General features: G+C 41.9%; 8 protein-coding genes across 8 annotated transcripts; 5 read left to right on the top strand and 3 right to left on the bottom strand. All coding sequences in view use genetic code 12, as the record gives it.

Annotated features, from left to right (window-relative positions):
- The first annotated feature begins 194 nt into the window (after nucleotides 1-194).
- Nucleotides 195-1189, top strand: RPL42A (60S ribosomal protein L42). The gene is made up of 2 exons (XM_001383166.1): nucleotides 195-210; nucleotides 644-1189. Exons 1-2 carry the CDS (start codon nucleotides 207-209, stop codon nucleotides 958-960), a joined length of 321 nt encoding a protein of 106 aa, XP_001383203.1. The 5' UTR covers nucleotides 195-206; the 3' UTR covers nucleotides 961-1189.
- A 1849-nt stretch (nucleotides 1190-3038) lies between these two features.
- Nucleotides 3039-4499, top strand: CBK1 (Serine/threonine-protein kinase CBK1; the record flags this gene model as incomplete). Its single annotated transcript, XM_001383165.1, has 1 exon — nucleotides 3039-4499. A coding segment is annotated over one exon (1461 nt), but the record flags the coding sequence as incomplete, so codon positions are not given.
- Nucleotides 4500-6896: 2397 nt separating this feature from the next.
- YTP1 (conserved transmembrane protein) lies at nucleotides 6897-8612 on the top strand (the record flags this gene model as incomplete). Its single annotated transcript, XM_001383164.1, has 1 exon — nucleotides 6897-8612. One exon carries the CDS (start codon nucleotides 6897-6899, stop codon nucleotides 8610-8612), a length of 1716 nt encoding a protein of 571 aa, XP_001383201.2.
- A 1684-nt stretch (nucleotides 8613-10296) lies between these two features.
- Nucleotides 10297-13060, top strand: PICST_67096 (hypopthetical protein). Its single transcript, XM_001383163.1, has one exon. The coding sequence runs from the start codon at nucleotides 10693-10695 to the stop codon at nucleotides 12751-12753; it is 2061 nt and encodes a 686-aa protein (XP_001383200.2). The 5' UTR covers nucleotides 10297-10692; the 3' UTR covers nucleotides 12754-13060.
- Nucleotides 13061-14566: 1506 nt separating this feature from the next.
- On the top strand, nucleotides 14567-15895 carry PICST_3580 (predicted protein; the record flags this gene model as incomplete). The annotated part of the gene is made up of 1 exon (XM_001383162.1): nucleotides 14567-15895. A coding segment is annotated over one exon (1329 nt), but the record flags the coding sequence as incomplete, so codon positions are not given.
- A 645-nt stretch (nucleotides 15896-16540) lies between these two features.
- Nucleotides 16541-17944, bottom strand: MSS116 (Mitochondrial RNA helicase of the DEAD box family; the record flags this gene model as incomplete). The annotated part of the gene is made up of 1 exon (XM_001382637.1): nucleotides 16541-17944. A coding segment is annotated over one exon (1404 nt), but the record flags the coding sequence as incomplete, so codon positions are not given.
- Nucleotides 17945-19710: 1766 nt separating this feature from the next.
- Nucleotides 19711-21156, bottom strand: SIW14.3 (putative tyrosine phosphatase; the record flags this gene model as incomplete). The annotated part of the gene is made up of 1 exon (XM_001382636.1): nucleotides 19711-21156. The coding sequence occupies one exon, from the start codon at nucleotides 21154-21156 to the stop codon at nucleotides 19711-19713; it is 1446 nt and encodes a 481-aa protein (XP_001382673.2).
- A 490-nt stretch (nucleotides 21157-21646) lies between these two features.
- On the bottom strand, nucleotides 21647-24223 carry PICST_55623 (N-acetyl-gamma-glutamyl-phosphate reductase and acetylglutamate kinase; the record flags this gene model as incomplete). The annotated part of the gene is made up of 2 exons (XM_001382635.1): nucleotides 21647-24115; nucleotides 24149-24223. 2 exons carry the CDS (start codon nucleotides 24221-24223, stop codon nucleotides 21647-21649), a joined length of 2544 nt encoding a protein of 847 aa, XP_001382672.1.
- Between the last annotated feature and the right edge of the window lie 593 nt (nucleotides 24224-24816).

The raw sequence follows: 24816 nt of genomic DNA, 5'->3' as shown, positions 1-24816 counted from the left end.
GAGTTTGTAACTCATTGAAGAGTCACGTGCCTCACACTACTCACTGTCCAGTAACATAATTTGTTTGGTAGCGCGCATCCCATACGCACAAACTACTAGCGGGGCGAATAGTAGGAAAAAATTTTCAACCAGTACTATGAAAAAAAAATTATAGCTAGAAAGTTTTCTTTTACTTCCTATACTTTAGCTTCAATAATCAAGTCACAATGGGTATGTGTTAGACACCAACAATGAAGAGGAAATCCATAGCATTAGGCAGAATCATCAAATCATGTATAATATAGAGAACCCACTAGAAGAATCTGTTCATTAATGATAATGTTCGAGATGATAATTGTCAAATTCGATATCAAAGTTTTCAGAGAATTTTCAAAAGCATCGAACATTTAAGAAGATAAAAAGTTGAGGGACGAAGATGGAAGCAATGTAGAAGAAATCAGAAGTCATTTACAAATCGTCCATAAGTTATCTAGAAGTCATCGAAGACAGTGAAGACTATCAATTTTGAAGTAAAGGAAAATATTGTGACAGCATGCAAAATCCACGACGAGAACTGAAACACCTTAAAACGATCATTCTGTCTTTCGCCAAAGACTAACCTCATTCAGATTACCGACATTCATAATACTAACCAGATATTTAGTTAACGTCCCAAAAACTAGAAAGACCTACTGTAAAGGTAAGGAGTGCAGAAAGCACACTCAACACAAGGTTACCCAATACAAGGCCGGTAAGGCTTCTTTATTCGCTCAAGGTAAGAGAAGATATGACCGTAAGCAATCTGGTTACGGTGGTCAAACCAAGCAAATTTTCCACAAGAAGGCTAAGACTACCAAGAAGGTTGTCTTGAAGTTGGAATGTGTTGTCTGCAAGGCCAAGTCCCAATTGCCATTGAAGAGATGTAAGCACTTCGAATTGGGTGGTGACAAGAAGCAAAAGGGTCAAGCTTTGCAATTCTAAAAGTGATAATCAAAGAATTGTTAATGAATTTGAATATGATAAAAAGTCATTATTGGTGAGCAATTGCTTCATGGAATGGTGTTGCATACACATTAATACACTAATGACGTTTGTAATATAAATATATTATTGTTCATTCCCATTTTGTGAAGAGCCGTCGATAGTCCATTTTTATTGAGGTTTATACTTTTTGGTTTATCATTTATACTATAGTAAAAATAGCTTTTAGGATGAAATGTAGATTGACAATTGGAACTATTCAAGAAGTAGGGAATCCTTGACCAAACTTCTGATTAAAAGTGCAAAGTACAAGACCTGATCAGTATATAAAACCACATTTAGTTGTGGCAAGGCTTCGCTGAACAAGTTCTGCTTTGTTCATGGTCTATTTATGTGCTATACGTATGCTGCTCTGATTGTAGAAACAGTTGAGTAGAACATGCCAGAGAGAATTATGTGATGATGTAATGATATTGCTCTTTTAGGAAAGTGCTTGTAGCCCATGGCAAGAAAAATTACTACAGTGAAACACCCGTAAAACCTCGTAACAGCCACTACATTTGCGATCGACCATACCAGTACATGCAACCGCTATTCGTTGCTCTATCTCTACTATCTTCTACTTAAGAATTTCAGTACATAGTTAAAAAGCGATACTGGACCGTTAACTATTTCGTGCAAACCACGACGGCTGAACACGAAAAAAGCGCAACAAAAAATACGGAGAGTTTCAGATCAACAAAAAAACAACAAAAACAAAGACGTTGATTTTCTTCAAGGTACAAGTCGATCTTTACTCAACCTTCCTGCGGCAGTACATACACAACGCTTCGCTGTCAGATCCAGATAGTGTTGTTACACTAACTGTATAGAGTCGTTCCTTTTATTTCAACTGTTATTGAACCATTGTATCTTCAGGGTCTAGTATAGGCTAGAATTTCCATCGTCAACGATTCAGGTCTACGATTTCGATAATTATTAACATCATAACATCCATCAATTCCAAAACATCATAACATTCATATCAACATATCATAACCATCATTATCATAACAAAATCAACTTTTTTATGTTAACATTTTAACATCGGATATTATTTCCATATCTTCATCAACATCATAACTCTCTTGCGGGTCATACCGTATTCAACGTGATATTGCAGCCTTCAAGCTTCTTCTTATTTTGTTATTATAGGTGTTTACTCCATCGTGTCCAACATGAATTTCGACAACCTCACTGAAGAACAGAAGCAGCAGCTCTACTTTCAGCATTTACAGGCCCAACAAGTTCAGGCTCACCAACAACAGCAGCAACAGCAACAGGCTCAACAGCAACATGCTCAACAACAACAAGAACAATTCTATGCTCAGAACAATGATTTAAATGGGTTTCAAGGTCAAGGCCAAGGTCAAAGTCAACAACATTTTCAATATGAAGATGACAGTTACATGGAAGAAGACAATACTCAGATCTTGGAACAGCCGCCAACTTCATCGGCTCACGACAACAGATCGCCCATTCGTAGTACCCAGCATCTTTCACAACCAGGTCAGTTTGGTAACGCTCCTTCTCCACGGTTCACCAACAACGGGTTTAACGACGAAAGTTTAGGCTACAGCAGCAACGAAAACAAGCAATTCAACAGCATAACCAGAGACGAAAATCTCAAGAACACCAATAATAACAGCAGCAAGTTCACCTCGATCGACTCGTTGAGCTTTAAGCCACCTACTGCATTCACACAGTTGAACAACAACAGCAGCACCAATCTCTCCGAGATCAGCAACTCCAACATCTCTTTGGCCAACTCGTTGGTATCGAACCATAGTTCTGCCAATGTCTTGAACTCCCAAAACTATCAGAGTAACGGGGCTACTAACGGCGAAGCATCTCCGATAAATGTTCAGCAACAACATACTCAACAGAGTATTCAGCAACAACAACAGAGCATTCAGCAACAGAATCACATTCAACAGCAAAAGCAACTTCAGCAACATCAGGTTCAGCAGCAACAACAGCTTCTACCTCCACATGCCCCTATACTCCAGAAGGAAACACAAGAAGTGCCGGTCAAATCAAACTACGTTTACTTCACGAGGCAACCCAACTTGCTCAACAAGAACACCAATGACAAGGCAGCAGCTATTAAGTTGAAGTTGGAAAACTACTACACCATGGCTGTGAGTCATGCCATCGAAAGAAATCAAAGAAGATTAGATTTGGAGCATAAGCTCTTGACAGAAGAGTCCGGTTCCAGTGAAGAAAGAAAGAATAGACAATTGCAGAACTTGGGTAAGAAGGAGTCACAGTTCTTGAGATTGAGAAGAACAAAGCTTTCCTTAGAGGATTTCACCACCGTCAAGGTTATTGGTAAAGGTGCATTTGGAGAAGTCAGATTGGTGCAGAAGAAAGATACTGGTAAGATTTACGCCATGAAAACATTATTAAAGTCTGAAATGTACAAAAAGGATCAATTAGCTCACGTGAAGGCCGAAAGAGATGTCTTAGCAGGCAGTGACTCGCCTTGGGTTGTGTCATTATATTACTCCTTTCAGGATACACAGTACTTGTACTTAATCATGGAGTTTTTACCAGGAGGAGATCTTATGACCATGTTGATCAGATGGCAAATTTTCACTGAGGATATCACCAGATTTTACATGGCTGAGTGTGTATTGGCCATTGAAGCTATTCACAAGCTTGGCTTTATCCATCGTGACATCAAGCCCGATAACATATTGATTGACATCAGGGGCCACATCAAGTTGTCAGACTTTGGGCTATCAACCGGTTTTCATAAGACTCACGACTCCAACTACTACAAGAAATTGTTAGAGAAAGAGGGCCCTTCGAACCATTTGCAACCGAACCAGTTGACCAGTGGCCGTAATTCGATGATGGTGGATGCCATTCATTTGACAATGTCAAACAGACAGCAGATGCAAACTTGGAGAAAGTCACGTAGACTTATGGCTTATTCCACTGTAGGTACCCCTGACTATATTGCGCCAGAGATCTTTATTCACCAAGGGTATGGTCAAGAATGCGATTGGTGGTCTTTGGGTGCGATCATGTTTGAGTGTTTAATCGGCTGGCCGCCTTTCTGCAGTGAGACACCACACGAGACGTATCGTAAGATTTTGAACTGGCAAGAGACGTTACAAATTCCAGAGGATATTCACTTGTCTCCAGAGAGTGAGGATTTGATCCGGAAGTTATTGACGAGCTCGGAGAACCGATTAGGTAGATACGGAGGAGCAGAAGAAATCAAGCGCCATCCATTCTTTAGAGGTGTGGACTGGGAAACTATCAGAAAAGTTGATGCACCATTTATTCCTAAATTGAGATCTATTACCGATACTCGATTCTTCCCTACAGATGAGTTAGAAAACGTTCCAGAGTCTCCAGCTTTGAGCAAAGCTATGGAACAGAGAGAACAAGACATGAAGAACGGCAAGAAGAATGTTAAGGAAGATTTGCCGTTTATCGGATACACCTATTCGAGATTTGATTATTTGACGAGAAAGAACGCCTTGTGATAGTTGAGTGCAGAATATATACAAAGAAGACATTGGATGTAGATCTGGAAGCATAACAGTAGACATACTGTTTTTATATAGCATTGGATGCCATCGTATACTGTAGAATAGTTTGATATATAGAGAAACTTCGCAAACAATACACTACATAGTAGAGACATAAATCTATCTACAGTGAATTTATGGCAGGGGACAACCTTCTGGTCGCAGCCTTCAGACATGGCAAATTTTACTCAGCCTACTGTAGACTTGTTTCCTCGCACCAGTGATAATATCCTTGATGCAACTTGGTGGTCAGAGACAAAAACCAGATCCAAAGTAGCGCAATACGAGAAAACTGCGACCGAACCAAATGCGGGCATATTGGTATCGGCAATAGGCCACTAATCCCGACCCATTTTGTGTTCCAAGACCGGAACGTTAGATAGGTGAAAAAATCAGACAATGGACGGAAGCATATGACAGTGGAGAAACTGACGACACATGGTGGAGAAAATAACACGATTCTGTTCCGTAGTAGATACGAATTGCAATTCGGGTAAAGTCGTCGAGAATGAAAAATCGTGAAAATTTGCATTTTTTCGACCGAATCTATTTTCAGCTGTTCCAATCAGACGACTGATACGAATTCCAAGATATTCGGAAAGATAGCCCAATAGATAAGAGTAGACTGCAAACCACTATAAGAATAGAACGGGCTGTAACATCTTCAAAATAAACTATATTTAACTATCTCCGAAGCTTCTTGGCCAGTCTAGTGGTGCTTTAGCCTTGGATCGAGCGATTGCTTCGGAATTGTCGCTCGATTGGTATGTGGCTGTCATCGGAGGTCACTACAAGATGGCTTATTAATCAAAGCCCGCATGAGGCTATTGTTGCGTGAGTTATCTAGGTAGCGTAATACGAAATTCTCTGGGACGAAAATAGAGTCGAATCTGGTGAATAAAATTAATTTTTCTAAATTTGTAAATTTGTAAATTTGTACGTTCCAGTGCTATTATTAATAATCAGTAGGACCGCAGTCGAAGATGGGCTCGGACCGGCACCGAGAAACGACTTCGGGGCAAATAGTGGACTTTGACGATGGACTTTGCTTCGGTCTTCTCGCTCGTTCCCTGGAAGGTTCCGAGTTATTGTCCCATATCCCCTAGCTGTGACTTCCAGAAGGAGTTTGACTATACTGAGGTATTTTTGGGGGGCAGAAAATGACACATTTTCTCACTAGACCCTCCTAAGGAGTCGGGTCGGATATAGTCGGAATTAAGTCTACAAACAAATCTGGACTGCGTGCTTGGCCAACGGCTCATCCTAATTTAGACATTCCGATGGTTCCGGTCACGTGCCGGACTTTCGTGACAGGAAGCAAAACCACGATAACGAAACCCAATCTAGGTTTGGTTTGCATTGTTTACCTTGAAATGGGGCAATGTCGATACTGCCCCGAGGAGCGTCGCTTCCTGAGCCCTGTGCGATGTTGCTTCCACAGCCTTGTGTGACTTCCGGGCCCCATGAAGCATCTACAGCAGTGCTGCTGGGTGGGCTCGATTGAGTAGACATGCTGCTTTTGGGATTGTGTGCAGGACGTCATAAAATGCATCACCGGTCGGAACCTGGATTATCCGACCTTTACTCATCATGGCAATAATAGGCAGAGCAATTGTTGCCCACATTCTACGGGCATTGCACCGGTCGGAAGTTGGCGTGAACTGCGGTGTAGAAACGGCTCGTCGGTGCGTTTGCGTGGGAATAATTTTAGTACCGCCATTTTTACTGGATTTATTAATTGACTGCATTGTGCATTTGCCAGTATATATATTGGACCCATCCCTCCACGGTTGCACAGCTGAGGATGGCGACTTACTATCCAAGGTAGCAATTAGTTGTTTTGCACTGTATCTGACATAGACCCGTCTTGCTTCTCGACTGTCATTGAGTCTCTGCTATCCATAGTACTACTACTGCTTCACTCTTCTCAAGCTTCGAAATCGATAGTTAGTGGCACTGAGTTTTTCTACCTACCGAGCAAAATTTATTCTCGCAGAACCGAAACAGTTATAAATTATCCAATAGTTTTTTGGATCTTCTTTATTCAATTGCAGAGCTACTATCACCACCGTGGCTACTGGTTGTGTATCTTTCACCGTGCACACGTCTAGTCTACTCAGCTTAGTGTTGTACTCCGACTAGTGTTATTTATTGGGCTCACTAATCAGGCTCACTAATCCCTTGTCTTTGTAACCTATCGGCTCATCACTCATCACATCAATTACCATGCGGATTTCCAACACTCCCATAATACTAGCCTCCCTCCTCGCTGTAGCTGCCGCCGACATGGCCGACATGGCTGACCACGGCGACGCTCATCTCCCGGCCCCGTCCCAGGCCGCTTCTGACGGCATGTCTCCAAACAGTCACCATCACGAGGAAGAGGAATCTCCGGTCCCTCACGTACTGCATCATATGCATGGCATGCCTATTCTCCAGACCGAGCTCTTGCCTATAGAAAGAAAGTTCTGGGAACAGTACAACACCACCACGTACTTCAATGTCGAGTCCAAGCATAGAGGCGCCTTGTATGGCCACATCATTGTCGGTCTTTTGTCTATCATTTTTGTCTATCCTGTAGCCATTGTGTTCAATAACTTGAACATGACTTCCTGGTATTTGTCTACGTTGGTAGTGCACACGACACTAGTGCTAGTTAGTCTTACGTGCTTCTCGGTATTCATCAAGTCGATTCCAGATATGTACCCCGGCAATGCCTACAACAAGATGTCGTGGATCTTGTTGTTCTCGACGGCGGCCCACTTGGTGGCAGCATTTGTCAATTTTGGTTATAAATACATCAACAACGACTTGGCCGAAAGAGCCACAGGTCATGAGTACTTCGGTGTGGCCGGCACAGACGAGGACTTTGAAGACCAGAACAGCTGTGACTCGCCTGCTATCACTCTATACGACTTGTCGAGACTGGGAACGACGTCGAACTCGCTAGACTTGAATCCTGTCCATGCCAATGGACACCTCAAGACTTCGTCCAACTCGATGTTACCTCCTCCTGTTAGAGCATTTAGTCCCATTTTTAAGGTGTTTGACTGGCCCGTGTTTAGCCACATAAACAAGACCTTGTATACTGTTTCCAAGTACATGTTCAACTTCTTAAACTGGGGCCATTTCTTCTATTTCATGATATATATTCCCACTGGAGTTGCCACCTTCTTGTTATACGGGCAGGGATCCAAAGTGTTTAACTTGCTTGCGCACTTTATTAAGGGTGGTGTATTTTTTGCATATGGTATCTTGACTCTCGCCAGATACAGCGGAGCTTTCTCGAATAAGGGTTGGGCTTGGAACCATAAATATGTGTCTGATACTTCATCGAGATGGAATAGAATCCAGTCCACTGGCTTGGTTACGATGGAATGTTTGGAGTCTGGGCTTATCTTGTTCTACGGCTGTACCAATATCTTTTTGGAACATTTGGCAAATGCAGGAAAGCCCTATTCCTCCAAGGACTTGCAGCATGCTTCCATTGCCTTTATCTATATAGGCTGCGGCTTGTGTGGAGTCATCACCGAGTCGAAATTGGCTGCATGGAGATACGAGAAGGCCATTGACAACTACGATTTGGCTGTGAAAAATTCTAAGGTAGGAAAAATCTTAAAAGCCTCGCCCGGATTCTCACCAAACCCATTCCCCGTAGTAACCATTTTCTGGACGGGCATACTTATGTCCAAACACGAGCAGGCCAGTCCTTTGTCGACTGAGATCCACATTCAATGGGGTAACATGTTTATTTTAGGATGTGCATTCAGATTACTTACCTACATCTTGGTATTGCTTCTCCCCGTTAATGCCAAGGCGTTATTGCGTCCACTGAGACCAATTACTGAGTTGATAGTCAGTTTCAGTTTGTTGTGTGGTGGGGTAATCTTTATGGAGTCTACCGATCCTGTAGTGCAGAGCTTCGAGTACCATGGCTTGAGCCCCATGTTCAGTTTGAACGTGACCTTGGGTTTCATCACGTTGTTGATGGCTTGGGAAATGACAGTCTTTGCTCTTAAAGACTGGTTGTCGAAGAGATCCAAGAGAAGCTACAGACAGGAGTTCTAGATTCCCCATACGCTATAGAAAATGCTATTGGAAAAGTATTGGCTATATTGCCTCATTCGTCTAGATTACAAAAGCGTCCACGGCTAAAGCTAAATTAAAGGAGCATCGATCGCCAATTAGAGATATGGATCTGATTTACACAGATCAGGCAAAAACTGGACGATGTGCCGAAGCCTCTTCGCTTCTTTTACGAATATACGAAGAACGCAAATTGCGGGGCTCAAAATCACTCCAGAGAAGCCGATCATCAATGATAAGCCAACATTCGGTATGCAATCATGCACGAATGTGGACGTGGATTAGATGGAAGAAAAGTCCTTTTGAAATTATTAAAGATTGAAATTTCATGCTAGATTTGCACGAAGTTGGGACAAAATAAAAGTCAAGACCAAGTTGCTCTTATTAATTCATTTTTGCATTCAATGTATTGTTTAGGTCCCAGACTCGAAGTTCATGCAGTAAAGTTAACTTGTATTTGTTTCTATCCCTTGCTATATATAGCAGGCTCTAATAACTAATTAATGAATGAATATTTATATGTATGTATTAATAGCAACCGTTCGTCGATTCCGCGGGAACGGCCACTGTAGTGTACAACCATTGAGAACTAATAATAGGACAAAAGCAGAAGACAGCCTTTGATTTGCACAGGTTCGAGGATGCGGATGACGTCAGCTCGAGATCAATCAGAAATCAGATTCTACGGGACACGACTCTAGGTTGGTCTACGGGCTGTTGGAGCGGTGTTGTGGTTTACGGGGTGCAAGCACCGAAGATACGGAGAGGCTGACCAGTTGGGGAGAAAATTACTGAACAATTGAGACAAAGAAGACTGAGATTAGGAAATAATCGGGACGAAAACGCAAGAAATATCCAAGCAATTTAAAACTAAACAGAATATCCACAGCAGCGATTAGCTGAGCTGCAGCACCAAGCAGCATGGAAGAGGAGTATGCAAGCTGTGTGTAATTTCAATTCCAAATCGGGGCAAGCACAAAAGCGCCGGCTGCGATGAGCCCGCTAGAGTGCCTCTATATGAAGCCATCAGGGGGGTACTTTGGAGCAAGACACGGCATATCCAGCGGTTGTCGTGGTCACCAGCATGTAAAGCGTGATGTACACCTCTATGTACATTCTGAACTAGAGAGAATTAGACACAGATGGGACAGTGCAAATGCTTCTTCCATGCGCCATAGGTCTATAGTGGAATTGCTGAGTGTGCGAATTCTAAATTGGTGGCTAGATAGAGAGAAATAATAAGAACAGAAAGGCCGGGTCTGTGTTTGTAGACACAATTGTAGATATCGTAAACAGCCCAGACACCCAGGGCATCTTGATCGTACCACCGCAAGCAAAGCCATACCGTCCACCCAGATAATATCTAGGCATTTTTTTCACGACTCCCAGAATAACCTGGTGCTACTGAAAAATCCACTGCGATGTACCTGAGTCTGTGTGTAGGTCTGCGTGCTTTCTCCATAGTCAATTTCAGGATACCACACCCCCTAGCCTTGAACCTAAGTTTCACAAGGGCATATCAGGACTGGAAGATGGAACGGGTCGTCTGGAGGAGCACCTTGTGACAACGGCGACACCCCTGTCCAGCCAGTTGGTTTATAACCAAGGCAATAGCCAAAGTGGTGGACACCAAAGAGCCCAAGAGGTTGGCCAATTTTTCGCTCCTCGTATTTTTTACCAGAGCCAACCTTCCCCATCGGCAATCGTGAAATTTCACAGTTGCGAATACGCAAGGCACTCTAGAGCAGATAGAGATAGTGAGCCTCGTGTTCTATACGACGAAGGCCAACCACACTTGTTGCACTTGCCAGCGTCATAGAGACTTCCAGCTGGCTCCATAGCACAGCCGTCTGTCTGCTACCATCTCCATTGTCGGCATAGGCTCCAAGAACTTTTCTGGTGCTACAGCAGATCTCGCTACCACAAAGGCCCATTCTCGTCGTACGGTGTAGTGCAGCAGAGCTCGCAAAAACAAAAGTCCTTTTTTTAGCTCTCCCTAATCCTCTCGCTACAAACCCGCGCATGGCACTACGAAAGGGGAAAAGTGTATATATACTGAGCCATGCCCTACTTGATATCTGTGGCCATTCGTGCCGTTTTTGCTCGAGACGATCCTCCTTCCAACTCGACAACATCTCCGTCTTCCACGCCAGATCCGACCCCCATACCGTCTGGACCTCAATCAGCTCCAGAGTCGTCACTCAGCCCAGAAATAGACTCGCAATCGATCCAGGACTCCGTCACTAGTTTTTCCCACTCCCCCTCGCTGACCCCCCTCGTACCACCTGCCGTCCTGTCTGCCACCGCCGTATCCTCACCACAGCTTGACTCAAGTTCAGAGCCATTCAGCTCAGCACCACTCTCTTCTTCTGACACCATATCTTCATTCGCTTCCTCGAGTCTGCCCGACTCTTCTGTCTCCGTAGACCCTCTGTCCGACCCCGACTCTGCCATGGATCTCTTTTCTCCCACTATCACCGATCTTTTCAGCTCGCTGGAGACTCCATCGGATCTGATCTCCTCAACAGAAACTTCCTCAGAACTGAGTTCTAGCGAGGAAACATCCTCCACCGAGACATCGTCCTCAGAGACTTCCTCAAGCATCGAACCATCCTCGTCATCATCATCTTCTGAAACTTCATCTAGCGAGTCTTCTTCATCTGAAGTCTCATCTACCGAAAGTTCTTCATCTGAAGTCTCATCTACTGAGAGTTCTTCTTCCGAAACTTCCTCCACTGAATCGTCATCTACAGAAATAAGCTCATCCTCAGAGTCAAGCTCGACTCAGGAATCTTCTACAGAAGTTTCATCTTCATCGTTGTCGTCAAGCTCGGAACCTTTGTCTCTGTCCGAGTCCTCCTCAGCTTCATCTTCCAGTGAATCTGAGTCTTCAAGCTCTTCAATCCTGTCTACAGAAATTTCATCTTCTTTCTCCTCAGAGACTTCCTCAGAATTTGCATCTTCCTCATCAGCTAGTCCATCCTTCACAAGTGAGATTTCTACTGAAACGGAAACCACCTCATCTTCAATCCCATCCTCATCATCGACTTCATCTTCGTCATCTTCGTCTTCGTCGTCATCTTCTTCAACTTCCACAAGTCCTATAACAACCGAGAAGCCAAAAACTACTTCCCTCTCATTATCCTCATTCACTTCTGTCATCACACACCCTGATACCACTATCACTACCGTCATCACTGTTCCCACGTCTGCCAGTGCGGTAGACGATGGAAACGACAATAGTGACAGAAACTCCAAGTTGATTGGTGGACTTGTAGGCTCCATTGGTGGAACCATCGTTATCGGAGCACTCGTAGTCTTGTTCCTCTTCCTCAAGAAGAGAAAGCGTAGCAACTTGACCAACCAGTCACCTGACTTCAATGACGGCCATCCAGGTAATCCTCATGACCAAGATGAGGACGATCTCTTGGATAGGTCACATGACGACGACGGAATGAAGTATAACAAGTTTGGCTTTGCAAAGTTGTTTGGCTCCAAGTCGGGCTCTAAGGCTGCTAGCAATAACAATTTGCTTGGTTTGGGCTCAGGCTTAACGGGTTATAAAGGCATTCTGGATTTGGAAAGACAGAGCGATTTTGGCACCAATGGTTCAGGAGGCTACGGTGCCGCTATCGGTGCCGGAGCTGTGGCTGGCTCTGCTTCTGTAGACACCAACGACGATTTCGTCTATAGAGGTGTTACCAACTCCAACAATCTCGACTCTGTATTCCGTAGTAGTGAAACCAGTAGAGGCACTTCTAGCTTTATGGGCAAGAGTGCTACTGGAAGTACAACTAACTCGTCTACTTTTGGTGGCAGAACTCGTTTGAACTCGTTTGCACATCCTTTGGCTTCTCCAGAACAGTTCAATTTCAACGAACACCATGAGTACACTGGTCTAGCTTACGGCGAACATGGAAGCGACGATTATCTGCCCGCAAAAGATCAGGGAAGTTCTGACTACGACAACGACACAGACTCTGAGTTCAACCCGTCTGACTACGACGACGGAGGGCTACCGGGTGCTGGCACCATAATCGAACCGGATCGTGGCCAGATATTCGGCAATCAGGATCATGGAAGCAATAACTCCCAATCTCGATTCGCTGAAGATATCACATAACTTACAACTTAAAACTAATGTCTTAAATTATAACTTATACATTAGATATGACAATATCATTTAAGTTATACAGTGTAAGATTACTATGATATCAAAGCTTGCCTTTGGTACCACCACTATGCATCATTGTCTTTCTTCTTATTTAGGCCTGGTGGCCTAGAGATAGTTATGAGTGGAGCACCTAATAAAGCCCGTAACAGCTCACCACTTCTAGGCATGCTCCATTGAACTGACGTTATTTATCTTTGGGATTGCAACAAATATTTATTGGAATTTTTTTGTTCGCGAAATACAAATTTTTTTGCACCTAAATCTGTAGAATCTGAATCGTAGATCGGAATCGTTTCTCAGTTGGGAATTGCTGCGAAACGGGAGAAATTACGAGTGATCTTTATCTCATCACCTGACTAATCAGCAGGTTATCTACACGTGATTTTAGACCATTGCAAGATTCTATTTATAATCGATATATCCCTAAAATACGGACTATTCGTTAGTAATATGTATATTTCTAATGTCCTATTTACAATCATATGCTTCGATTTACCTCATCTTGTAATGGTTTGATAAAATTTGTTCTTGAATCATCACTTTTAGGATAGTAGAAGCTACTGAAATGAAAATGCTCCATCTAGTAATGAAGAAATGCTGAAAGTATCAACAAATTAGCCTGGGTATAAATTGAATGCAAATACGCCACGTTTCCCTCTGGGAAGATAGTTAGAGTAACATTTATGTGGTTGTTGGCTGCGGATGATTAACTTCATAAGGTGCAAATTCGCTCCTAATATTTTGTCAACGGATAAAGATTTTGTATATGCAGTTCCAGAGATAGCTAAGCGTATTGGCATTTACTTGGACATATTTACTCTAGCCTCAAGTTCAAGTAGAAAACTTAATAAGTACATATCTGGAACGTGGACGGCCTTCTCAGCGAGATACCTATAATGTCTTCCAAATTCCCTACATTCTGTTTGCTCACATGGCCAGTCTATCCTCGTAGACTTACTGTACAATCCTGTATGAATACCACCTGTCAGAATCAGAAAATTAATAATGGTGAAGGATCTCAGTCAATATTTCATTGAATCTTGTGAAGTTCACAATTTTATACCATTTTTGCCAGTTTCTTGAATCTTATTCTCATATCTTCACTAATTCCAATAAAACCGTCATGAATAGGCGACTAATGTCACTCTTGTGTTTGTTTTACGTCTCACAAGCTGAGTCACTTCTGGGATCTGTGTTCTCAGTAGCAGACTCTGTATCTAGCACAGAATCCACCAGCATTAGCATTATAAATCAAGGAAGTATAGCAAGCGAATTATCAACTGTTAAGACCATCTTGAGAGCATCATCACAATTGGACAACAACTCATCTGTATCCACTATAATATCATCAAATCCAATTGACAGCACATTACCGAATGAACCTATTACTGAATCTGTTCAAGAGATCGAGTTTTCAGATACACCAAAGAGCCAGGTCAATCTTACAGAAGGTAAAAGCATCACTTCAATTCAGACAAATGCTGTTGAAGATTCTGAATCTGAATCTGAAGCACTTGAATCTATTGCACTCGCTTCATTTATTACTAACGAACTGACCTCACCTGTTCAAGAAGAATCCAATCGCAATCAGCAAAGCATCACATCGACTGAAGCAACAATGGATACTGAATTCAAAACTGAAACAGAAGTAGAAGTAAGAGAAGACAGTTTGGATGCCTTTGCTATAGACGTTTCACCAATTGAAATTCTTGAAAACCATAACAGTACCAACAACTCGGAAGTTCTTTCAACAAATGCCTCGAACTCTACTGATATTGACGAGTGCCACTTTATGTCATTTGAAGAGTGGAAGAAACTGAAAAAAGAGGCAGACGTAGTACAGTCAGAATTACAGCAAGCCACCAATACTTCCAAAAATACCACCAAACATAAGTTCAAGAACAAGAACTCGACTTCAAAGGAGCTTTCTATACGTAGAAATGACAGTACGAATTCCACAGACATCGAATCACTAGAACATGTCATAACCCCCGAAGAAGGGAGAGTGTACAAGGATAGATTTAACTATGCCTCTTCGGGGTGTGGTGCAAATATAATAAAGACAAATTCAGAAGCGAAAGGTGCTTCAGCTATCTTAGCAGAAAATAAGGATTCATACTTATTGAACAGATGCTCCGCCAGTAACAGATTTGTGGTTATCGAACTTTGTCAGGAGATTTTAGTGGATTCGGTTGTAGTGGGAAATTTTGAATTCTTTAGTTCTATGTTCAAAGAAGTAAGAGTTTCGGTAAGTGACAAATTTCCAACTACTAATTGGCGAGTTTTGGGCGAGTTTGAAGCTGAAAATGTGAGAGACGTTCAAACATTCAAGATTCAAAATCCGTTGATTTGGGCAAGATACTTCAAGTTGGAAGTCTTGAGTCATTATGGGGATGAATTCTATTGTCCAATCACTTTGGTTAGAGTTCATGGAAAGACGATGATGGAAGAAGTTAAGGAAAACGAGGAAAGTTCTCAGACTCAGGACGAAGACGAAGAATTATTAATTGATACAACAACTCTCAACCAATTCGATAATGACACCCTTGACGAATGTAGAGTGTTCATGCCCCATTTGGGATTGAACGAGTTTCTCCTGGATTTCATTAGTACGGTTCCTGATTACTGTGACATAAAGAGCAATGAGCAAGAACAAGTTCATACGACTGAAGCTCATACCACGACTCAAGAATCTGTCTACCGAACTATTATGAATCGCTTATCTTTGCTTGAATCCAATGCTACACTATCACTATTATACATTGAGGAACAAAGCAAATTGCTATCAACTGCATTCACAAACTTGGAAAGAAGACAAAGTATGAATTTTGAGTCGTTGATCGACTCCGTCAATTCCACACTAATTAACCAACTTATCAATTTCAAGGATTCATACTTACTGATGCACAGCGAATACGCAAAGTTGTACAAGCTCCAGGAGTTGAATCATCAAGATTTGTTAAGTAACTCAAAACAGAAACTTGGAAGTCTTGGAAACGAACTTACGTTTCAGAAGCGTATGGCAGTTTTCAATACCATTATCATCCTCTGTCTTCTTGTGTATGTCATTGTAACAAGAGATGCCTACATTAGTGAAGAGCTGGGCGGAGATATCAGAAGAGCTTTAGCTGGAACTATTGCGGGAAGAGGTCGCAAAAACAAAAGACCTCATGTAGTAGGCTTCACTAAGAAGCCAAAGTCCAAGAAGAAAAAGTCCGAAATGTGATTTTAGGCACACGTTATGATTATCGAATTTTATATTTACAGAGATGTCTATATACAAGGTGACTAAGAAAGTAATGTACAAATAGAATCGAAGCAATTAGCGTCAGTTCTAAGAAACGTTATGTTATCGTTGTATTTACAAGTACGGCGTCTAGTAGTCGTTGAATCCTCTATCATTTTTCCTGTATCCCTTACCAGAACTTCTGTCTGACTTAGAATCATTTCTTCTGTATCCCTCACCGGAATTTCTATCAGGCTTATAGTCATTAAATCTTGTTTTAGAGTAATCAGAACCACTAGAACCTCTGTAGCCTGGCTTTCTAAACTTGTTTCCGGAGCTATTGTTATCGTTAAATCTTGGGGAGTAGCTGCTTCTTCCAGCACCAAAGAAATCTCTCTTGCTCTTACGACTTCCACCTCCACCTCTATGCAAACCTCCAGGAACATTGAAGTACTTGTCACTTAAAGTATAATCTAATCTCAAGATTTCCGTAGCATATTTGTACGAAATTTGCATAGTGGCATCTGGTTGGGAAAGGATTGTACGGTAAAGCTCCATTATATCGACAATGGCTCTGTGGGAATCAAATCTGTGCTTTTGAGCAACTTGCGTCTGGAATGAAAGATAAGTCGATATGAACAGTTCAATTTCTTCTTCGTTAATGCGAACTAAGTCAAGAATGTCTTCATGTGGCTTTTCGATGTCTTCAGCTTCAATTACTTCTTCGAAGTTGACACCTCTTTCCTTTCTCAAGATTGTACTGTATTTCATCTCATTCTTGGTGAGGAAAAGAATAGCTTTACCTTCCTTGCCAGCTCTGGCAGTTCTTCCTACTTTATGGATGTAATCAGCTACTGAGACACTTGGAGTAAGTTGCATCACGTGTGTGACATCATTGAAGTCCAAACCTCTGGCTGCAACATCAGTACATACCATGATACCGCTTTGCATTCTGCGGAACTGGCCCACTACTTTATCTCTAGCAGATTGTGTTCTCTTACCATGCAATCTGACAAAAGACAGAGGTCTGGCATCAAATACTCCATTGTCAACACCGCGAACCAATGACTGGTAGAACCACTCAGTGCTGGCTACTGTGGGTAAGAAAACCATACACTTGAATGGAACCTTGTGTTGCAAGTGATTAGCAATATAAGAAAAGGAAGTTTTGAATACGTCAGTAGAGTCTTTACAAGTAATCAACGACTGGTGGATGTTTTCATGTGCTTCCGGTTCATGTTCGCTGACACAGTTGATGTATTTGTAGTTCTCAGAGATGTGCTGACGAGCAAAACTGTCTACATCAGCATCGATAGTGGCGGAAAACAAGATCGACTTGAAACCGTCAGGGGCATTTTGTACAAGAATATCATCGATATCTCCCAAAGTCTGCTCGAATCCTACGTCCAAAAGTCTGTCTGCTTCATCATATACTCTGTACTTCAAGTTCTTGAATACAGCAGCCTTCTTGGGGTTAGACAACTGGTCCAACAATCTTCCGGGAGTAGCGACAACAATACTAGGAGGGTCTCTGACATTGATGCTGGTTCTCTTACCACCAGTGAGAACAAGAATATCGGCATTTTGTTGCAAACTTCTTGGAAGCTTGCTGATAACCTTCTTGTATTCTGATTCTATCTGGAGAGCTAAGTCTCTAGTAGGAGCAATAACCAACGTCGAAACTCCCTTTCTACGTCTATCAAATACCTCGAGCGAAGTCTGAAGAGTGGGAACGACAAATGCCAAAGTTTTACCTGTACCGGTTTTTGCTCTGACGACTATACCGTCTTCCTCTAAGATCGGAACCAAGGATTTCTGCTGGACGGGAGTCAAGTTCAAGAACTTGGCTGCTTTCAAAGCGAGAATGATAGACTTATCAAATTTTCCACTGCTGGCAAGCTCGTCTACACCAACAGAAGCAACTTCAGTAGTTTGTGGAGCCTGTTCTGTGTTGATTTCCACATTGCTAGTAGCTACTGGCTGGGGATTGGAAACCTGGTTCCAGCGAATGGCAGAAGCGTGTAAACTTCTTCCAACTGGGAAGGCGATGGCCAATGATCTTGCTGGACGTATCCTAAGCACAGATCTGAGAGTATTCATGCGATGGGGAGTGGATTGGATCGAAAAAGATAGTAAGTTGAAATGGCTGAAAACTTTTCCATATTTTTATCAGGCATTTTGCGATGTCTAATCAGGTGCGCACAGTCACGTTGGTGATATTTGATATGCGAGAGAAGAATGGTGGAGCAGTATTGAGAAAATATGGAGAAAATAGCGACAGAAAATAGCGACAGAAAATAGCGAGAAGATAAGAGCGTAGAACAAAGAAAGGTAAACGAGTACTTTACTGAGTGCGAGAAAGGAAGAATATAATGAGACTACAGGTCCTTCTTGTCCCTAATGTAGTGCCACAAGGCTATGTTGGAGAATTCTTCTGTAGTTACAGAAGGCTCAAGGAGAAGATTTGTGTTGGTGAAAATAGCGAGGAATTGTCGCACTATTTTTGTTACGGAGGATCAGAACAAAATTACTGACTTAGGAACATTTACTGCGCATTGATCTTGAAATGTCTGGAGAATATCAATTTTCAGTCTTCAGTCACTTCTATTTCATTGCCAAACTTATCTATTAACGAATAACACAATTGTCTTATCATTATATAATCGTTATTAAACAAAAACCAAATATCTACTCATTTTATCATCATATCATACTACAGAGATACCATGAGTCAACATGCCCCATCCAGCTCGACTGGATTCTTCTCGAAAATCAGAGAAAACTACAATGCCAAATTCGCCAATCTCTCTTTGGCTGCGTACACAGAGAAAGACGGCAATTCTGAAGAGGATACTCTCATCCACAATGCCTTTGTGAAATATTTCGATTCCCAGCACCAGCCTTACCCTGAATGGTTGGGAGTGACAGTTCTTCCAGCCAGAAGTGCCAACAGAAACTCCAATAGTTATAGTAACAATTCTAGCTACTCGGGTCAAAACAGTCACAACATCAATCGCAATAGTCACAATAATTTCAGTAGTAATGGCCATAATGAATTACAGCCAGTGTACAACAACGGCAACATCAGCAACAACAGCAGCTACAGCCAACAATCTCATCAGAAGAACTCTTATCACCTGCCACAACATCTGTACGACGGAACCAACAATTCGGTTCATTCAGGTTCGCCAGAGCCACAAGGAGGTCGTCCCAGACCATACCAACCCAGATCTTCTAGCAAATTGCAGGACATGTACAATAAATCAAGACAGCAGTCGATTCCAGGCTCAGGATATAATACTTTGCCAGTGCAACCAGGAAGAAGCAACAGTTACTCGTCCAACTCTACTTCTGGTTCCAGATTAAGAGAGAGGATGTTTAACACTTCGCCTAGTCAGTCTGACTCTGTAGATACCAACAACAGTGCAAGTGGCCACACTTCCAAGGCTACCTGGGGAAAAAGACAATTCTGATGCTGAGGACAAAATAGGAGATTTTTAAGTTATAAATAAAAAGAAATTGAGACAAAAGTATGATAATACCGAAAGAGAATATCAGATTACATTCTATAGAAGTTGTAAGTAGATTCCCATATATATCAGATCGTCGTCTTAAAGTCCCAATTGGTACAATTTTACAATAAATGCAATAAATATCCATTATTCCAATGATTATACATGCTATTCTATTCCATTTGTCGTCTTATAATGACCCTCCCAGAAATCACGCCCCCGTATAAACCACTTGGGCAACTTATTATCTGCTGGCAACTTCAACTTGACAACGCTGACATTCTCAAACGTAGTAGGATACTTATTTAGATTCTTGTAGTATTTATAGTCATACTTGTATCTGATGGCTTCGATCTCTGTATTAGTCATGAATTTAGGTAACATGTCCTTATCTTTGCCTCTTTTTATTATGGGGGTAGCACTATCAAACGAGGCCCTCTGTGCATGAATAGGTCTTGGAGATTGCTGATTGCGGAACTTGCTATTACTGGCTCTCATGAATTTGGAGTCAATAGAAGATCTTCTGCGCTCAAGATTCATTCTGGCCGCGGTCAAGTATATTTCGTTATTGTTAAAACTACCATGTCTACTGGTTCTTCCCAACTTGGGAGAAGTTCCAGGAGTGCTATCATTGTCAGAATCGATGTCTCTCTTGTCCTCTTGTTTGCGCTGTTCTACAAGTTTTAGCAAATTGGCTGGAATCTGAGGTGATGCAGAAAGTAAATCGTCGTCCATATCGTCATCATCAATGCTGTTCACATCGTCTTCGTCCCATATTTCTTCGTTTATTCCATTTATAGAACTGGAACGAGAAGTACTTTTCAGGAACTCCGGGCGTTTAAAAAGACTTTCTGACAACTTGAAGTCAGCATTGGGAATATCTTCGTTTTCTTGTTCATGCTGCTGTTGCTGCTGTTGCTGTTCTTCTTGTTGTTGAATATATTGCTGTTGCTGTTTCACCTGCTGATTGAGCTGGTCAATTTCGTAGGGAATTAACTCTGTCTGGATCAACTCCAAGAACGTCTCAGCAAAGTAATTGTTCTTCGACGAACTTCCGGAATAGATTCGGTACTCATTCAAAATGGAAAGGAAGTTCCACTTCTGAATCTTTCTTAGTATTCCGATCAACGTGGCTGTCGAATCTACAAGAAGTATATTATGTTTGTGTTTGTTCAACAAGAGCTCAAAAGCTCTCAGAATGAGGTTCTTCTCTATTAGCATCCATTGGTCATTCTTGTTCTTGTTGATGTTCAACGAGATTACTTCAATCGCGTTCTTGCTTTCTTCTAGCTGTGTATTTATAGATGTGCTACCTTTATCGGAACCTTTGCTGCTTGTAGAAAGAGTGTCATCGTCATCGTCTTCATCCTTACTGTTGGAAACCTCCGCTCCTGTATGATGATGGTTCGAGATCTTGAGTCTTCCCAAGCTAAACAACTCGATCTTGTGGGCCAGAATGAAATCGTTCAAAGCTCGGGGTGGTTTTTCAGCATCCAAGAGAACTAACGACAGCAACTGGAGAGTTTCCAAAAACGGAAAATTGTCCAGTTCTAACTTCGAACAACGGTAAATTCCGGGCTCAACAAGCCCAAAGTTGTCTGGAGTTACCAACATCTGCCCAGATATGATTTTGGTACGTTTGAAAAAGAAAATAGTTTGTACTTTGGATATTTGTCCATGTTCATTAGATATATTCATTCGGAAATTTAACTCATGATAAGTGAATATGTGCAGTCTCATAGTATCAACAGAAGTGTTCCAGTATAACGAGCTTTAGCTGCGAAATATTTCTTCACAGGAATGTCAGCAACTTTTAAGCATATTACAACCTTTTATATTCTGTGGTATTCATCGGAAACCCAGAAGTCTATTGAATGTGGATCTACAAAATTTATGTAGTAATTTGTGACATAAATTTTGCAATAAATCTTATACTCAACTAAATAGACAGAGAGTCTACATATCTTAAACCAACTGGCATCTGTATATTGAGTAAAAACTAACGAACGAGAATTGTATCATTTTTGAAGAGATATGAACCCAACGGGCTCATCTGTAATGTGCTTGTTATATGCTGAATAAATCATTGAGTTTTTTTAGAGAACTAACCTCTGATGACTACGTCATCTGGAATACCCTCGTATTCACCGTATCCCAAGATCAAGTTGATGTTCTGCAAACATTGTGTAGCAGCACCCTTCAACAAGTTATCGATTGTGGCCACAATGACAACTCTGTCTTGCTGGGAGTTGACGGCGAAGCCACCAACAACGACACCGTGCTTTCCGCTGATGTCTCTCACCAATGGAGCTTCTCCGCTGATAGTGATCAACTGTTCTCCCTGGTATCTGTCCTGGTAGATGTTTCTGATTTCTCTGGAAGTCAATGAGCCCTTCTTGATAGGAATAGAAACGGTGTGTGAAATACCCTGGAACCATTGAGCAACGTGGGGCAAGAAAGCAACCTGGAGACCCAATTGCGAGCTGATTTCCTTTTCATGGATGTGGTCGGTCAACGAGTATGGAATCAAGTTGTTTTCCAAGAATTTGACGTCGTTCTTAGGAGATGGCTTAGTACCAGCACCAGAGTAACCAGAGACACCAAAAGTGGTAGGGAGACCATCGATGTATTCCTTCAATGGAGCAATGGCCAATTGAGCAGCAGTAGCGTAACAACCAGGGTTGGAGATTTTCTTTGCGTTGGAGATAGTTTGACGATCGTTCAATTCAGGCAAACCGTAGATCCATTCACCAGTAGTGTCAAATCTATAGTCAGCAGATAAATCGACAATCTTGGACTTGGAGTTTTCAACTGACTCAATAGCGTCGACAAATGGTTTACAGACACCGTTTGGCAAGGCCATGACCCAGACGTCGATTTCGCCATTTTCTTCTAACTTCTTGATGTCTTCAACTTGTAAGTTTGAGTAGACGATGTTGTCCTTGTTATAACCTTGCAACTTTTGACCAGCCAATTCACGAGAAGAAACATGCGAGATTTCAAGATGAGGGTGTCTGTCAATCAAAGAGATCAAATTTTGTCCAGTGTAACCTCTAGCACCGATAAGAGCAACCTTAGCCTTTTCTGTGTTTGTACCTTTACGTAATGGAGGGTTTGGGTTTGAGTAGTTTCTGACTTTAGTGGTATGGAAACCTCTCTTTTGCGTTGGAGAAGAGAAAACACCAGATTCCTTAGAAGATGACAAAGCAGAGCCAATATTGGAAGAGTCGAACTCTTTGATCAATTCAGATACTTCTTCGGTCTTCAAACCGTACCAGAACAAGATTTCACCGTTCTTGGCGAAAGAACCGTCGGACTTGGTGAAGTACCAGGCGAGGTTAGAGTCATTTTCATTTACGATCCAGCATAATGATGAAAAGTCCTTTTTAATAGAGTTAAAGATGTTGTCAGTGACGTTGTTCAACCATCCAGTCTTGGAGGACAAGAACTTGTCTAACTTTGGAATCTTGTTGGCTTCTTCCAAAACGATAGCCAACACCTCCAAGGGCTCGTCGCCGTAACTCTTGAATTTGACGGATTCTAAGAACTTCAAGTACGAAGCAACTGATAACTTGCCCGTCTTGATTTCTGGATCTCTCAACAAGGCATTTCTCAACAAGTCTGGATTGCCGAACTCCTTCAACGAGTTACGGTTGATCAACTTGTAACCTCTTCTGATCAAAGTACCTGCACCAGAATCGGTGAAAAGTTCCTTTTGCAAGTCGTTAACATCGATAATAGCAACAGAAGATGATCTAGGCAAGTGTTGCAACAAGTCGTGAATTTCTTTGATCTTCAATTTGGTACCGTACTTGACCCACGATTCCTTCATCAAGTCTTCATACTCTTCGTCCAAGTTGATGGCAGAAACCTTTTCTCCAGTGTTACCGTTTATGATACCACCTTTTTCGTTCAAGTAGACGATTTTCAAAGGCTCGAATTCTCTAGCCAATTCTCCAGCAGCAACATCAGCATTGACGTTCAACAACTGTCCAGATGGTGTTTCAGCTAAAGAAGTAAGAATGGGCAAGTATCCGGCTTCAATAGCAGCTTCGATAGGAGACTTGTTGACAGAATTAACCTTTCCAACCAACTGGTACTTGTCTTGATCCAAGTATTCGGCACCAAAAACACCGGCAGTGATGGGTCTGGCATGAACACCCATCTTTTCCAAAGCTGTCACCAATCTTAAGTTTTGTTCCAAGAAACACTTTCTGACTACTTCCATAGTCTTAGGGTTTGTGATTCTGATTCCGTCAATGTATTCTGGCTCAACACCTTCGTTTTCCAACAACTCGTTGATCTGAGGACCAGTTCCGTGCAACACAATTGGGTAAAGACCAACGTGATACAAGAAGGCCAAGCACGATGCCAATTCTGGCAATTGTTGGGTGATGATAGCTCCTCCTACCTTGATGACAGCGAACTGCTGTTGTGAAACAGAAGTGAAGTACTTCAAGTACTGTTCGACTTCCCTTTTGGAACCAATGTTGTTCAATAACTGCACCACAGTGGATCTGGTAGAGTATGAGCGAGCTGCAGCATTAGCAGAGTTAGAAGTACTGGAACTGGACTTCGATCTGACGGTGTGGAGTATAGGTAAAACCACAGGTGCTACTCTGAGGGCAGCAGGGGCCAATCTCTTGACCACGGACGAGGTTCTGGCAACTTGTCTTAACATGGTGAGCGCGGGCGAGATGTCGAAGAAAACGAAACAGACACTCCACCTAAAAAAATGAATGCAAAATTCTCGATATAAATAAAAACCCTAGGAGTACAAAAAAATTTTCAGTGGTATATTGTTGACTCATTATCGGCCAATTAGAGTAATAGAGGATGAGCTAAGCGCGGTCTGAAATCAGTGAAAATTTTCAGTAAATGTGCAGGATCTCTTTAAAGATCCCAACATGGTACCCCATAATTGCATCAATTGTGGCTACCTGAAGAGGTGTATGTATTTATGAAGTGCTTTATATTATCGGCCCCTGCTTCTATTAATCTTGAAAATGTGCTCTATATATACACATAATCAAAATCTACCAAAAAACCAACCGTTCAGTCTCTACTTTTTGTATACTATCTATTTTCGCAGGTGATAGCATGCACAGTTTTTATTGAACATTTGCACCCACATCTCCTAATTTAATTTCCCGCCTTAGAGCAAAAATTTTCAGGTTGCAATAATACCATCATGTACACATATTTGATTGTCACGTTCTTTTGCGCAGTTGATGTGCCTTATTGAATATGCAGCATTCTTGTGGTTATGGATTG

The sequence above is a fragment of the Scheffersomyces stipitis genome, chromosome 2, assembly GCF_000209165.1.
Source record: "Scheffersomyces stipitis CBS 6054 chromosome 2, complete sequence".
Taxonomy (NCBI): domain Eukaryota; kingdom Fungi; phylum Ascomycota; class Pichiomycetes; order Serinales; family Debaryomycetaceae; genus Scheffersomyces; species Scheffersomyces stipitis.
The sequence above is the reverse complement of the archived record's forward strand: the minus strand, read 5'-3'. Positions and strand labels throughout refer to the sequence as shown.